Source organism: Urocampus carinirostris, chromosome 1 (assembly GCF_059441175.1).
Source record: "Urocampus carinirostris isolate Australia breed hairy pipefish chromosome 1, RoL_Ucar_1.0, whole genome shotgun sequence".
NCBI classification, from domain to species: domain Eukaryota; kingdom Metazoa; phylum Chordata; class Actinopteri; order Syngnathiformes; family Syngnathidae; genus Urocampus; species Urocampus carinirostris.
This window is the reverse complement of record NC_142349.1, coordinates 40,015,333-40,030,575: the sequence shown is the minus strand read 5'-3', so window position 1 is coordinate 40,030,575 and position 15,243 is coordinate 40,015,333. Positions and strand designations below refer to the sequence as shown.

At 39.3% G+C, this 15,243-nt stretch overlaps 1 protein-coding gene across 1 annotated transcript in view; it reads right to left on the bottom strand.

Annotated features, from left to right (window-relative positions):
- The window catches only part of cep112 (centrosomal protein 112), a 192,486-nt gene that overhangs the window by 177,107 nt on the left and 136 nt on the right, over positions 1–15,243 (bottom strand). Inside the window, exons 2-6 of the mRNA XM_088338786.1 lie at positions 14,993–15,122; positions 14,602–14,707; positions 14,123–14,313; positions 13,837–13,997; positions 253–337 (exon numbers count right to left, since the gene is read on the bottom strand). Coding sequence (XP_088194912.1) covers positions 253–337; positions 13,837–13,997; positions 14,123–14,313; positions 14,602–14,701 — 537 coding nt within the window. The 5' untranslated portion in view covers positions 14,702–14,707; positions 14,993–15,122. The remainder of the gene's footprint in view (positions 1–252; positions 338–13,836; positions 13,998–14,122; positions 14,314–14,601; positions 14,708–14,992; positions 15,123–15,243) is intronic.

Genomic DNA, 15,243 nt, shown 5'->3' with positions numbered 1-15,243 from the left:
TCAGGGTCAACAACTGCTATGTTAAGGGAATTTCCAGGATCCTAGTGGGAATAAAGACTCACTTATGGGCTTTCCAAATTGCGCCCTCAGCCTACATTAAGAAAGAAAGCCAATCATTGTGGTGACTATTCGTGTTGGCACCAGCATTTTGCAACGAATAATTCAACATGTCATCACAAATTCAGTGTCGGGACGTATAAATCTGAACCTCTACACTCAAAAAGGATGATGCCAATGACTCAACAAACTCACTGCTCTGGCATCAAGTCTGGGTGAGGGCTTGAGGGGGCTACAGGCGCTCACTCCTCGTGGAGTCTTCTCATATAGGCGGCTGGCTCTGCAACAGGAGTGATTCATGGTAAAAAATGACCAGGGGGAGAAAAAAAGCAGATGACAAAGCTTCGGTTTATGCTGCTAGACGCAAATTATCAGGCTCTCTATTTGTAAACACAACATCTGGCACTGCTTTTGAACACGTTAGAATCTGATTCCATTTGTATAAACGGCACAGCTTTAACCCATTGTATGGATCAGACTTCAAATGTCAAACACCTAATTCAGTGCCCCTTTTATTCAATCAAGCTCCAACCACAAACAAGCTATAGAAGAAGGTATCTCCGACAGGGCAATTATTGTTTATTATTTTACAATATTTCTATTTTTTTCCCATATAAAATAAAAAAAGGTACTGAAAGGTGGAAAGCACGGCAGCTGAATGGTTAGCGCCTTCACGGCACAGTTCTGAGGTCATGGGATCAAACCTTCCTGTGTGGAGTTTGCATGTTCTCCCCATGCTTGCGTGGGTTTCCCCCGGGCACTCCGGTTTCCTCCCACGTTCCAAAAACATGCATTTTAGGTTAATTGGCCGGTTCAAATTGTCCCTAGGTGTGAATGGGCGAGTGAGTTGTCTGTGCCCGTGTGCCCTGCGACTGTCTGGAAACCAGTTCAGGGTGTCCCCTGCCCACTGCCCGAGGACAGCTGAGATGGGCTCCAGCACCCCCGCGACCCGACTGAGATAAACAGTGCAGATAATGAATGGATGGTACTTAAAGGTAGGATGTGTCGTTTGATGTGTCTTTAAAGTTGAAAATAGAATAATGTGTCTATTAGGTGTGTTTACAATGCCCAAATGAATCCAAAGAGCCTTCTCACCATCAACCCCCAGATGCATTAATCTGCTTTTATCTTACTTTTAGCACCATTGTTCTGGGACACACAACACATTAGGAGGAAGGAAAGAGGGTAGAGGGAGTGGAGAGTGATTTCATGCTCGTCCCCGGGGTTTTTCGTTAGTGTAGCCTGAAAAGGTTAACCGTAAGAAAAGGCCTGTTTCCAAACGCAAACCAACCCCCCCGAAAAATCAAAACTATTTTAAAGCAAATCTTTACAAATGTTCAAAATCTAATTGATATTATCATATACTGGTGAAAAAACAATTTACAAATGTAAGTGCTTTGTTCATGGTTTGGAAGTTCCGAATCATTTTTTTAGAACCAATACATTTAATTCTAACAGATATGTATCCACACAAAAAAGGTATATGAACACTGCAAGTACTGGACACGTCGCTGCCCCAATTTGATGCAAACATAAGGTCAGTTTAAAGTCTTGTAGGAGATGTGGTAAGAAAAACTGGAAAACATTATTACTTCTCTCCATAAGTTACCCGCAATAACCAACAAAAGTGGATAGTTGTTAGGTGCTCGAGAAATAAGTTACAGTACCCACTGTGCACTCAGATGGTGTGGCGCCCCGATCATTTGTCACACTGCCTAAGTAGCTGATGCCTAAAAGTTTCCTGTAGCATCTCCATGGCCTGGATTTTCTTTTCCAGTTTTGTTGTGAGACTCCATGTCTCGCAAGCATAGAGGAAGATGGAAGTAAGTTTTTGGCCCATACATATATACTTTTTATTAATCTATTCTAAAAAATTTATTAATATGGTAATACTATGGTTAGAAGGGGGACATGGCAGATGAGTGGTTGCTGTGTCCGCAGCACAGTTCTGAGGTCATGGGTTCAAATCCAACTACCTGCCTTCCTGTGCAGGGTTTGCATGTTCTAACCCTGCACGTGTGGGTTTCCTCCGGCCACTCCGGTTTCTTCCCACATTCCAAAAAACAGGCACGTCAGGTTAATTTGGCCAGTCCAAATTGTCCCTATGTGTAAATAAGTTGTTTGTCTCTGTGTGCCCTGCGACTGGCTGGCGACCAGTTCCGGGTGTCCCCTGCCCACTGCCCCAAAATAGCTGTGATGGGCTTCAGCACCTCTGTGACCCTATTGATGATAAGCAAGGCAGATGGTGGATGGATAAATGATTACATTTATCCAGTTTTAAAGTTACTTCTCATTTAATTCACAATTTATGGATTTTTTTTCTCAAATCACTGATTGTCCCAAGTTTGAAAGTTCATGAGAGAAATTGGTGCATTTAATGCAGCATACCTTTATTTTACTAGTAAAAATCGAGAAAAATGCAGAAACAGGTTGGGCCATAACCTTTCACCAATAACATTTTAATATACATAAAATGCTCTTCTAATCAAATCTGACATTACATTTCAGGATGAGAGAGCCTCCCCGCTTCTTGAAGTTTGATTGTCAGTTTTTTTAACAATTGGATGCATCCTTTAAGTGTCCTTGAAATGTTGGAAATAGAATATTTTCTCCATCAAATATGTGTTAACAATGCCCAACTGAGTTCAAAGTCAAGTCAAATAAAGTCACATTTATTTGTATACACCTTCATAAAAAAGGCTCAAAGAACTGCACATGCCACAACATCCCATGATATGAAACCTGCATGTGGGCAAGGAAAAACTCAAGCCAACGTGGCTGAATGCTGCCTTGCTATATAGGTTTCATCTTGCTTTGTTGGTTTTCATCATGAAACACTGGCTTTAAAATGTCTGTGTACTGGTTCACATTCCAGGACTTCTGAAGTGGTGCAGGAGCAGTGCTTAAGCACACACAGGCATAAAACTTGGACTAGTTTGGTGCAGGCGGGTGACCAGCTTTGCAATCTTGGGCCTCTAAGTCAACAGGTGGATGAGGATAATTGAATCAGATGTGTCTGGAGTCTGAAGCTCACAGATCAAAGCGGTGGCAAGTCAGGCCAGAGTTACACACAAGCACACACACGAAAGAACGAAAATGAGAACACCATGAAGAGCCTCAGAAGCTGCAGCTCACCTGATTAAAGCGGCCAGCCATCAGTGCACCGGCCTGACCTCCAGGTGCACAGCAAGCCTCGGGCAGGACTAGGAAATCACTCTGACCTTGGGACGCAAACAACCCCTTAAAGCACGCCTCCTTGAGGGGAGGATAAGTGAGTGAGCAAAAGGCGGAAGGGGGTTTTCTAATCACTTAGTTGGTGACTTCTGCCACGGCAAGGATGACCTGACTGTCACAGGAAGAAGAAAAAAACGTACGGAGGAGCAGGATAACTGGGGTGAAGGGTTAAAAGTTCTCACATGTGGATGAAAAGCACACAAATGGGAGACAGGAGTCAGACAGGCGCGCAGGGGAGGAAAAACAAGGACATAAAAGGGAGGCCCAAGAGAGGAGCTATCAGCTCAAATTTAGCAGTGAACTTGACACGGGAAGCAAGCTGCTCAAAACGAGTTTGGACGTGGCAGATTTTCTTTCTTTTAAAAGTGTTTTTCTGTGTTGAACAGAATGTGACATCACTAAAACATGGCCAAACTCTACATGAATAATCCCTCGGTATGATTCATTCGTTTGTCGAACATTTCTGTACTTGGACACATTTTACACATTAGCCATTGCCACCATCTCGTGGCCGCTTTGAGTATCGCGTGGCCGCTGCAATGATAAAATCAGGGCATTTGATTTCATTCAGAGAATCTTGTCAGATTGCAGTGTTTAAACGTGGAAACATCCATACAATGGAAATGAGCAATATTATTGAGTTTGTGGAGTGCTGGAATATTTAAATGTGTCATTGGATTAATAATTGTAGGCGTTCTTAATTTTCATTTACAACACCTTTTCTTTTTGGGTCGTAATGCACTTCATGAATATTCATGTATTTGAGTGTACTTTTCTATGTCCTGATAGGACTTCTTGATGTATCCATCTATTGATATTCAGTTTCTACATTGTTTTAAATGGTGTTTTAGTGTTTGCAGTTAGGAGAAAGCTTTGAGTTTTATCAGTACAAGCCAGACTCAGTCTCAGAGGTAAGATCTCAAGCCTGATCTCTGGCTAAAGGGGCGGTCTTTTTTCTCCCTGACTTAAAAAATAAGTAAATATCCAACCGTCATTGTTATTCTATGTCTCTCTGCACTGCTCTCTGATAAAAGAGTAACACTAGATTCCCAAGGATATACTGCTGCTGTGGTCTATGGTCCAATTTTCAACCCATCAAAATGACAGACGGCCATAAAATGTTTCAGTCAACTGTCAAATAAAAAATCAATAATGGGAAAAGTGTCAGTTGATTCAGTGTTCATTTTACCTCTGAAAAGTGATGGTTCCCGGGGACTCGCATGCTCAAAAATCTATGGGTCCCAAAAGAGATCTATGGGTCCCCAAAATTTAGTGTTATCAAGGTTGAAATTGTAAATCGGCGACAAATATATAAATAAATCTATAGATCTATATCTCATCTCATCTCATTAGCCGTACCGCTTATCCTCATTAGGGTCGCGGGGTAGATCTATATATTCATTCAGTTTTAATAATCACACTTAATTGGTAATACAAAGCAGTCATCACTTCAGATTTTTCAGTTCACAAAAATACTGTACATTATACAAAATAATATTGCTGAAATATTAGTCTATATATTCATGCAGTTTTAATAACTTCAGATTTTTCAGTTCATATATTCTTCGTGGTTTGCTGTCCCGCCACAATTGTAATGCCTTCTCAAGGTCCAATTGCAGCAACGGAATTTCCATAGCTAATTTGTGGTTTTCATTGTTGTTGTGCCGATCCAATGTGCTTTTCTGAAAGTTCGTATTGCGAAATGATTTATGCAATCAGGTTTTTTGTCACGCTGGGTGCACGCATCACAGAACATGTGGCCTCCATTGTCATCCTCCTCATAGCGTAACCAGGAATATATTTAAGTCCATTTTGGCAGAAAAGTCCTTTTCTTGCCAGGAGTATTCTTTTGTTTATCTTTCGTCGAATCATTCCCTTCAAAACACGTGTTTTTCTTGCCTTCGTGGTCTTCTGAAGAATTTCTCCCCCATTTTTTCGTGCTGTATTTATTGCCGTTGTTACCATTTTCTGTATTATGTTTCGACTTATTACCGACACTGAAGAAATTACCAATTTTTTGTTGATTTTCACCTAATAGCAACTGTTTTTACGGAGGCATACTTCTCTTTCACTCGACAACCACCAAAACAATGACGTCATCTCGAAGCAGCGAGATCCTGTTTGCCGAGATCAAGACAACAATTGATGGATTTGCCTGACGAAAAGTTTGGAGTGCGGTAAATCTTTGTTAAAAAAAAAAAAAAAGTAATCGGGTAATAATGACAATTTGGTGTCAAAAAAGTTGCGTCCCGGGGACGCACGTTGATTTGACACGATGCGTCCCCAGCAAAAATGATGCATCTAAGACGCAGGGACGCGGGCAAATGAGAATACTGACTAACGTAACCTCTGCAGACGACTTGTTTAACTTAGATTTCGCTACAAAAGACAGTTATCATAAATCACCTCTCTTCCCAAGTCCTAACAAATAAAGTACAACATTTTCGGTTTAATTCATACTTGGTCCTGCAAATCAAGTTAATTGGTCTGGCTTGGGCTTTAATACACGCAGGACTTGGTCGGTTGAGCTGGATCTTTTTTAGGCCAGATATTACAGCTGGACAAAATATTCTATCACTACAGAATTACACCTCTGTATCGCGGTTTACTTTTTGTGGCTTTGCCTAATTTTCACCGTGCATTGTGTTCTGCATTCTGATTGGCTAAACAGTCACCCTGCCCCCTTTTCTGTCTGTGTCTGCCTTTACATGAATAACATTGGGGTCTAAACTGTACACATACATAAAACAGCTTGATAAACCTACATTACATACACACAAATCCTTTTCAGTTTTGAAATTCTCGAATAGACATTGTGTTAACAAATTGCTCTGGACCGACTGTGGACTGCTCCAAAAGGCAAAGTTTATATCACCATCAAAATTTGAATTCATAAAACATTAAAGGAAGGTAAAGAGCAGTTTTCCATAATGTCCACATGACGGCGGAAAAATATCGCATGAAATAAAGCGAATAGTTTTGAAAAGTTCAGAATTAATCTATTATTATGTTTCAATATGCGCTGCCAAATAAAATTGGCAAAATTATAATATATCGTCACACGTACAACGTAAGTGGATAATTCATTTTTTTTGGACAAGATTTAGATTGTTTGCCTGAATCAGGTTCCCAAAAAGGGTGCATAATCTCCACAAGTGCCCAAGCGGGTCAACCACCCATATTTCATATAACCAATCTATAGTGGAATTTAGTATCGCGATTATTTCTGAAATTATACTTTGACAGTACAAAAGTTATTTGTAAAAACAATAACAACTGTGTTTCTAAAGTACAGTACTTAAAGTTGTTATTTGGGATGTTCCTTTCACGCCACATTTTTGTTGTCTACATTATGGCAACAATATATCGTTGAAGTTGATCATGTCCTTAATCAATTCATCAATAAATTAGTGCAACAAAGCAGCACGATTATTTTAAAAATTATAATACAGAAGTTATTTTAAAAAAAGTTTATATAATACAGTACTTATATCCGTTCAACAAATGTATGAGCCTGTAAATAGGGTTTGTTATTTGGTTTCATTGAGTCGAGTCAAGTCAAGTCATGTTTATTGGTGATGCCCTTAATCACAAGGAGTCTCAAAGGGCTGCACAAACCACATATTATTGCAAACTACAGACTATTATGACACCACCCCCTGATCTAAAACCTACACTGAAAAACCTCTGCATAAGGAAAATGAAGAACCAAGATATTGTCAACATGAAATACAGGTCATTCATAAGCTATAGACCAGAAGTGTGTTTAAAGCCTAGACGTAAACAATTCCACTGAGGTTATTGATCGAATCTCAAGAGGGAAGAGCATTCCACAGCACCGAGGCCCGAATGCCGAACGCTCTAGAACTTGCGGATTTCTTCTTGGCTCTCATAGATAACCGAAAATATTTATTAAGAATCGACAACATGTGAGACACAGTAGTGAGAAGAAACCAAATGTATTCAACATTTTATATTGTGCTTACAAGAAAAAAAAGTAGGCATTGTAAAAATATTGACCCCTTAAGAGTTAATATGTAGTATAACTACCTTTTGCTTTGATCACAGCCACAAGTCTTTTTGGGTATTTCTCTATAAGCTTTGCACGTCTTGAGACAGAAATATTTCCCAACCTTCCTTGCAAAACAGCTCATGTTCCTTAAGGTTTGATAGTGACTGATTGTGCACAGCATTTTTCCCAAAATGCTCAATCAGAGTGAGATTTGGACTTTGGCTAGGCCATTCTAACAACTTTTTATCGTTAGTTTTAGATCATTCCATTTTAGATTTTGCTAAATGTTTAGGGTCGTTGTCCTGTTAAAAGGTGAACCTGCACCCCACTCTCAGGTCTCTTGCAGACTCCGACAAATTTTCTGCCTGAATCACCCTTGTATTTGGTTACATCCATCTTACCATCAACTTTAACGATTTTTCAAGACCCTGCTAAAGTAAACCAACCCCAGTGCATGATGCTGCCACAACCATGTTTGACAATGGGGATTGTATTTTAAGGGTGATGTGAAGGATTGCTCTTACGCCAAAAAGAACGCTTTGTATTCAGCCCAAAAAGTTCCATTTTGGTCTCATCTGACCAGAGCAACTTATTCCACCATTTTTCATCTCCCAGCTGCCTAAAGATTGCTAAATGTGCCTTTTTTTTCAAGGGCTTTCTTCTCACTACTCTTCCATAAAGGGCAGATGTATGCAGAGTACGACTAATAGTTGTCTTATGCTCAGATTGTCCCACCTCAGCTGTGTATGCCTACAGGCCGTCCGATGCAATCATGGGCTTCTTTAATTAGTTTTCTCCTCGTTTGGAACGAAAGTTTAAAGGGACGGCCAGGTCTTGGTAGGTTTGAAGTGGTTTCATGCTCTCTCCATTTAGGCACAGTTCTCCGCGAGTTTTGCAAATGTTGCGAAATCTTCTTGTATCCCGTTACCGCTTTGAAATGGATAATAGAGTATTTAATAAACATTTAAATGAATAAATACATGAAAAAAGGTTTTTACTTCACAGGACCATTTTGGAATGCAGTAAGTAATTACTGTACCCCTCAAGTTTTGTTTTGGTTATGGCTCACCCTCCCTGAACAAAACTAACTATCATTCTTTTATGCACTCGTGAATTCCAAAAAGCAAAAGCTCATTTGTGCCCAGAATGCTCTGTTATATTAAAACTCTGAAGAAAATGTTCATCTCGGCACTTGTTTTACAAGTCTCACAACTAGGATGTGAACGGGCATGTGGAGGAAGGAAAAGGCCTTCCTTCTTCAGGTGAAAAAAAATACATTGGTCAAACTATGCAAACAGTAAAGTAAAATAAATGCTCAGTTAAAAAAGGTTTAGATAGAACCACATAAAAGCGTAAGAGCTGCCAGCTTCCTATAGTAGCAACTACTTTTTTTTTATTTCTCCATAATTCAAAAATTCTTATGTAACAAATTAATCTTGCAAGCCAATCACCTCTGGTACCAACCACAAAACAATGAAAGGCAACGTCTTCCATGAATAAAGGGGAAAAGATTAAAGGACAATATGGGTGACAAGATTAAAGTACTGTCATGGTAAACTCCATGGCAGATGTTAAGCGTCTTATAAGTGAGCATGTAGCACTGATTAGGCTAAGATGCCTCAGGACAACTCAAAATCAGCCAGAGTGGGTTTTATATGTTTGTGACATGTCTCTCGGGTCCAAATCAGGTTACATTTAGCAAGTCTAACCAGGCCAATCAGCAGCAGTGATATTAATAGCATGCCTGTGAAAAGAGTTACATGTATTTTGGGGTCACATATGTACGAGTAATGTATACAGTGAACCACCAAAACAAACCCAGAAGAAAAAAACATATGGGTTTTTGCTTAAGGTTGTCAAGTTCACTCTTCACAACGCTTCTGAGGCGCTCCGTTTAATCAAGCATTTTTGCATGAATCAACATGATGACGTATATTCTGACTAAAACTGGGTCCAGGCACGGTTTTGTTGAGTGATCTGTGTAAGGGACTGAAGGTTGCAAGGGAGTGCCAAAAAGCAAGCTACTGTGACCTACCAAAGAAATTGCCCTGAACATCCTTAAACAGAGCGTATGACCATTCTAAAATGCCAATTCCTCACAAAAAATGAAAATCTGTTTGTTTACGCAGCTCTTCAAAAGTACATGTGCTCACCTAGAGAGCCTGGGCTGTAATTATAACCCTCCGTTCATGTTGTTTGACATGTTTTATTAATAAAAATGTTGACAGTTATGACCATATTCAGATCTGTTCAACTCATAATTGTGATTCTTCAAAGAATCTCATATTTTCCTCACCCCTATGGCCAGGCTAAGATGTATTTATTTTTTTCATCAGATATTAAATTGGTCTACGGCAGGGAAAAGGCTAATGATAACCGTTTTAAAGAGCTGTCCACTGAAAGACTGATGATGTATATGTTGTAAATGCATTTTGTGTTATTAGCATAAAATTAATGCTTACTTATGCTCATTTAAAGGGTCATATTTCAATAAGCTTCAACGGATTGTATTGATAAAAAAGCCTGAAGATTGAGGTTAAAAGTCAGATTGGGTACATATCATCTCACTCGAGACCCAAATGAGGGCAATAGATGTAAAAAAAACTTGCATAATATAGAAAAGTTCGCAACTAAACTCTGCTTTCCCGTTAACAAGCGAAAAGAAAAGGATGGAGTTAGAACGGATTGATCTCAAGGAAAATTGGAGAGATGAGTGTCTCCTGCTATTTTGAAGTGTTGCCTCTCTGAAAAGTCCAAATGGACAGGCAGCGCTCACTGATGCAAGGAGTGGGCAATGCCTTCATGTTAGATCGGGCACAACTGAGCAAATACTGCAAGAATGATATCTCTAAATAAGCCATGCTCATGTGTGTAGAGGTTTGCTGCCGAGTTCAATGGTTGCAGATAAAGGAATGTTGCAACCAAAAGCTTGAGTAAATATTGAGAGTAGTTTATGCAGAAGAAATGCAAGTAAATGCTTCTAAAAGGTTTTGGGCAATTCTTAAGATCTATTGGAACAAAGATAGATTTTGGAAGGAAAGGTATATTTTTATTAGCATTACCAACTACTTGGGTGCCGAGGTGCTTAACTTGTTTGGGTGTTTGGGCATTTGGGTTGGCCATGGTAAAATGTTTTTGTGCTTTTTGCTACTTCTTCCTTTTTTCTTTTCTTTGTTTTTATATATTTGTTTGTCTTGCTATCGGTTACCCCTCTCAAAGGATATGACCAATGTAGATAGATAGGTTATACAAACATGGTAATATAATTCAGTTAAATAATTAATTTTCATAGAAATTCTTCATCCATTATTATTATTTTGGGGGAATAAGGGGAATTTCACGGATTCATACAAGTTCAACTAAGAACAGAAAAATCATCTGTCCATAGCAAGCTTTCATTCAAAAAAAAAAGGAACATTTTGTTAAAAAAAACAAAATATCAAGTAAAATGGTGACTTGAAGTTATATACTTCAGCGACCCCTCCCTCCCCCCAAAAAATGCCTTTTGATTACAACAATATCATGTGTTCAAACAGGGTTAGTACACCTTTTTAATGGCCAAATTGGGGCAGTTTTATGAACTTCCAAAGCCCATTTTATAATTTCTATAGTTCCATTAAAAAAAAAAAAAGCGGTATGAATAATTTATTTGACAAAGCCACGAATAAATCTGTAATTTACATATTCCGTTTTTAATCATGCGTTTGCATTTATCAAGAAATTATTTTTAGATCTTGAGTAAGTGGCAAATATTCATTTTTGAGACAAATCTTTTCCCGTTTAGGTGTTCGGTAAAAATGGAAGTAATAAGTGGCTTACATTTTCAGTTGCAGGGAGTTCTTCCCAATGCAATTTACGAATGGGAAATGCTACCTTATTATTTGCATGGCTTATAATAGAAGGACCATAAATTTATATATAATCCATGCACTAAATATACAGTATGTCACAAAAGTGAGTACACCCTTTACATTTCATCATTACGTTTAATTGAACAACACTTTCACACAATCAAAGGTAGTCTGTGCAAAGCTTATATAGCAGTGTACATTTATTTTCCCTCTGAAAAAAAACTAAAAATAAAGCCAAAACCCAGATAACAAAAGTGAGGACAACGCTAAGTGAAAGTTCCTGAAGTTCAATATTTTGTGTGGCCTCCATGATTTTGCAGACCCACTTTAATCCCCCTGGTCATGGAATTCACCAGAGCCACAGGAATGCTCTTCCACTCCTCCAAGACAACATGACTGAAGCTAGGATATATTTAAGACCTTGTGCTTCTCCACCTTGTGCTTGAGAATGCACCAAAGATTGGATTTAGATCTGAAGACATGCTTGGCCAGTCCATCCCCTTTACTCTTAGCCTATTTAAAAAAAAAAGCATTGGGCATCTTAGAAGTGTATTTGGAGTCATTGTAAGGCTGGAACATTGCCCTGAGACCCAGTTTCTGGAGGGAGGGGATCATTCCAGTATTTCATAGTACAGACGCTCCCCTTTTGCGGCCATTCAACAAAAACGGTAGATACGAACATTTTTTTCGGGATGTCGAAAAATATCCGGACATTGCTGTAAGTTTGATTTTGTATTGTGTGCACCTTTTTCCTACTGGAGGACAGTACTGTAATGCTTCTTTCCGCCGCATGGCGCTGTAAGAGGTAAGCAAGCATCCACCCGGAAAAAAAAAAAATCAGCTTCCTCTTCCTAGTGCAAACATTCTATACTATCTCCAGCACGCTAATAACTTTGACATTTTTATAGTTTAATATCTCGTACATCCAATCAATTTGGTTGGTGTAAAGTGTAAAGAAGAGGCAAGCTGTTTCTTTTGAAATTAAAGTGGAATAAGAAAGCTTGATGCTGTTGAGAAAATTGTTGGATTCTTTTTCGGTCAATTTCTACCACGAAGGAGGAAGTTGCCTAACTCTTGAAGCTAAACATACATTCCATACAAAATATATCACTGAAGCAACTTACGAACAAAATCAACTTTTGAACGATCATCCGGAACCTAGTTTGTAAGTAGAGCACCGTCTGTACATCCTTGAGTTTGTGTCTCCCTTAATGAAATGCAACTCCCTAACTCCAGTTGCACTCATGCAGCCCCAAACCATTACATTCCCAACACCATGCTTGACTTTAGACATGACACAAATGTGATTGTACTCTTAAGATGGTTGCGACCACACATGCTTCACACCCTCTGAGCCAAAAGAAAATAATCTTTGGTTTTTTTCCCAGTAAGCCATGGCCTGTGTTGACATACTTATTTTCATTGTGCAAAAGTGATGTTTTTGTCAGTGATGTTCCATCAAACATTATAATGAAATCTCTGCCGAAATATGAGGGGTGTCCTCACTCTTGTGACATACTGTACATTTCAAAGTACCCTGTTTAAGTGCAGCATTCACCTGTCCTCAAGGGCGTGATGACGCTTCTGGACAATGCCATATAAACTAATGTCTGCAGCAGTTATCGAGGGAAGAAAAAATGCAATGGCAAAAAAGCCACCAGAAAGCAGTGTCTGCGTTATTTTTAAGCATAATTGTCAAGAAACATGGAAACAACTACTTTACCCAAAATTTAAGCACTTTTCCATTCTTGAAAACACAGCATTAAAATTTGAGCATTTTAATGTTTTCAAGCACCCGTACCAACCCTGTAAAAAAGATGGCATGTGTAAATATTTCACACTTTCAGCTTTTATACATTGCAACATTGTCAACACCAAGACATAATGGGCTCAGACAATGCAGAACCATGTCCAACTTCAAACTATTTGGTATTGTTCTCCCATTAGATGAGATTCTCCTCAAGGCTTTATATTCTGAAAAGAAGGTGAGCCGATTCAGTGAAATTTTGTAATGCAATGCATATGCTAGAATTATTCTAGTTATAAATCCGAATTTTATGGTCAGGCAGGCTGTGCAAGACACCTTCAACTAGCTGGCACTGAGCCAGGAGCCATAGTACAGACATCGTTTTTCCAAACACTTGACATAAAAAGCGCCATGTTGGTGCTGGGGCCCATGCCAGCTGACTTTAGGTAGTAAGGACCCCATAGACTTGTTGCTAGCTAGTCGCAGGGCACACAGAGACACTGAACAATTCACTCACACATTCCTTTGAACTTGGCTATTAACCATCCATGCATGGTTTGGGGATGTGGGAGGAAACCAAAGTGACTGGAGAAAACCCACTCTGGTACGAGGAGAACATTGCACAATTCACACGAAGAAGTTGGGAGCTGTAATCAAACCAAGGACCCCTGAAGTGTTAGGTAAATGTGCTAGCTAGTCACCCACTGTGCCCATCCGCATTGCAATTTACTAAAAATATTACCTTGCTTGTTTTCAAACCATGTGTAACGAAAGTCTGACCAATGTTTATGAATGAACACGGCCAATGCAAAATTATTGGGCAAAAGAAAATGGGGATGTTGGCCTTGAGAAGGATGTCAGTAAAATATTTTACAACAGCAACAGTAAACAAATGAATAAGTTGAAAATGAACACATTGTTTATCAAAAGAATACCTGGCAAAAACAGTGTTTGGCGTTGAAGTTATTATCTCTTCAAAGGCGGCAGACAAACTGTCCTCAGCACTGTCATCCAGCTCCACAGTAACCCAGTCAGGTAGAATCACATCGCTGTGCTCCACCGATCGACCAATCACCGGTTCATCAAAGTAAATGGACTAAAACAATCAAAAAAACCCATCTCAGTTACGATTTTTAATCCCATTATATTTAGCGCTGAAGCCTTGAGAGAATGTATTTGCTACAGAGGTTCTTAACAATTGACCAAAACAGATGTTATTACCATGTATGTTGGAAGAGTCTTGAGGCTCCCACGTTGTGGTTTGCTGGCAAATGGGCCTTCCAGAACGCCTCTTTGAAGCATGTGGAGAAGCAAACGAGCATGCAGATTTCGGTTCTTGTGACCCTCAAGACTCGATCCACAGGTTGCTGGATCACACAGCTTCTTTATCCACAGTGCACAGTGTTGCCGCTCTGCAGTCAGAGAATGTCAGGATGTAAGATTACTCTGTTTACTTTACACCAGCATTTTAATTGCTTTTAGACAATTGAGCAAAACAAAAAGCAAATTATGTGCTTTTAAATGGATGCACACAATGTTTATGTTTTGATGGATGAAAAACAAATGTCTACACTACACCATTGGAAACAATAGTAAAATAAACACACACACACACACACACACACACACACACACACACACACACACACACACACACACACACACACACACACACACACACACTGGGTAGAAGTTCGTACCAGTCTTGTTGGGATGTTTCAGGACATAAGGTTTCATTTCCAGGACAGAATGGTTGAATTCGGGATTTAGATTTCCCAGCGACTGCTCAATTGTATTCATTGCGTCCTGAAAGATAAAACAGAAGTGATGTTTACTAGCATTTGTAGTTGTCTAGTACTCGTATCACATCTCATATTGTAAAGTTAGTTGATTTCCTTTCACTTTTTGATAGCATTGGGAACGGACAACAAACCACATTTTGCAGCCTTTGCCTGCTAACAAGACTGTGCACGGCGGGCGGCGAAAAAAGTTTACAGAATATTTGTCTTCCCTTACAATGCAACATTAACATCCTTGACATATGTGAATAAACAGGCTGGGTATGCAACATTATTAAATGCATTTGTTTACCTTGGGAAGCTCTGCCGCACTTAGTTTGATTCAAAATCCCGGCGTCTACGGTTTACGTCACTTCCGGGTACGGCGACTGTTGTTATGGAAACCTTCTCTCATTTTCGTGAGGTACGATGTTGTTGGCATTCTGAAATATACTCAACTGCTCAGATTTTGGTTTACCGACGTCCTCGATGTATTCTCTCGTATATCTTGAATATACTTTATTGTTTAAAAGCCATCTAAGGTTACGAAAATATAATTAGGGT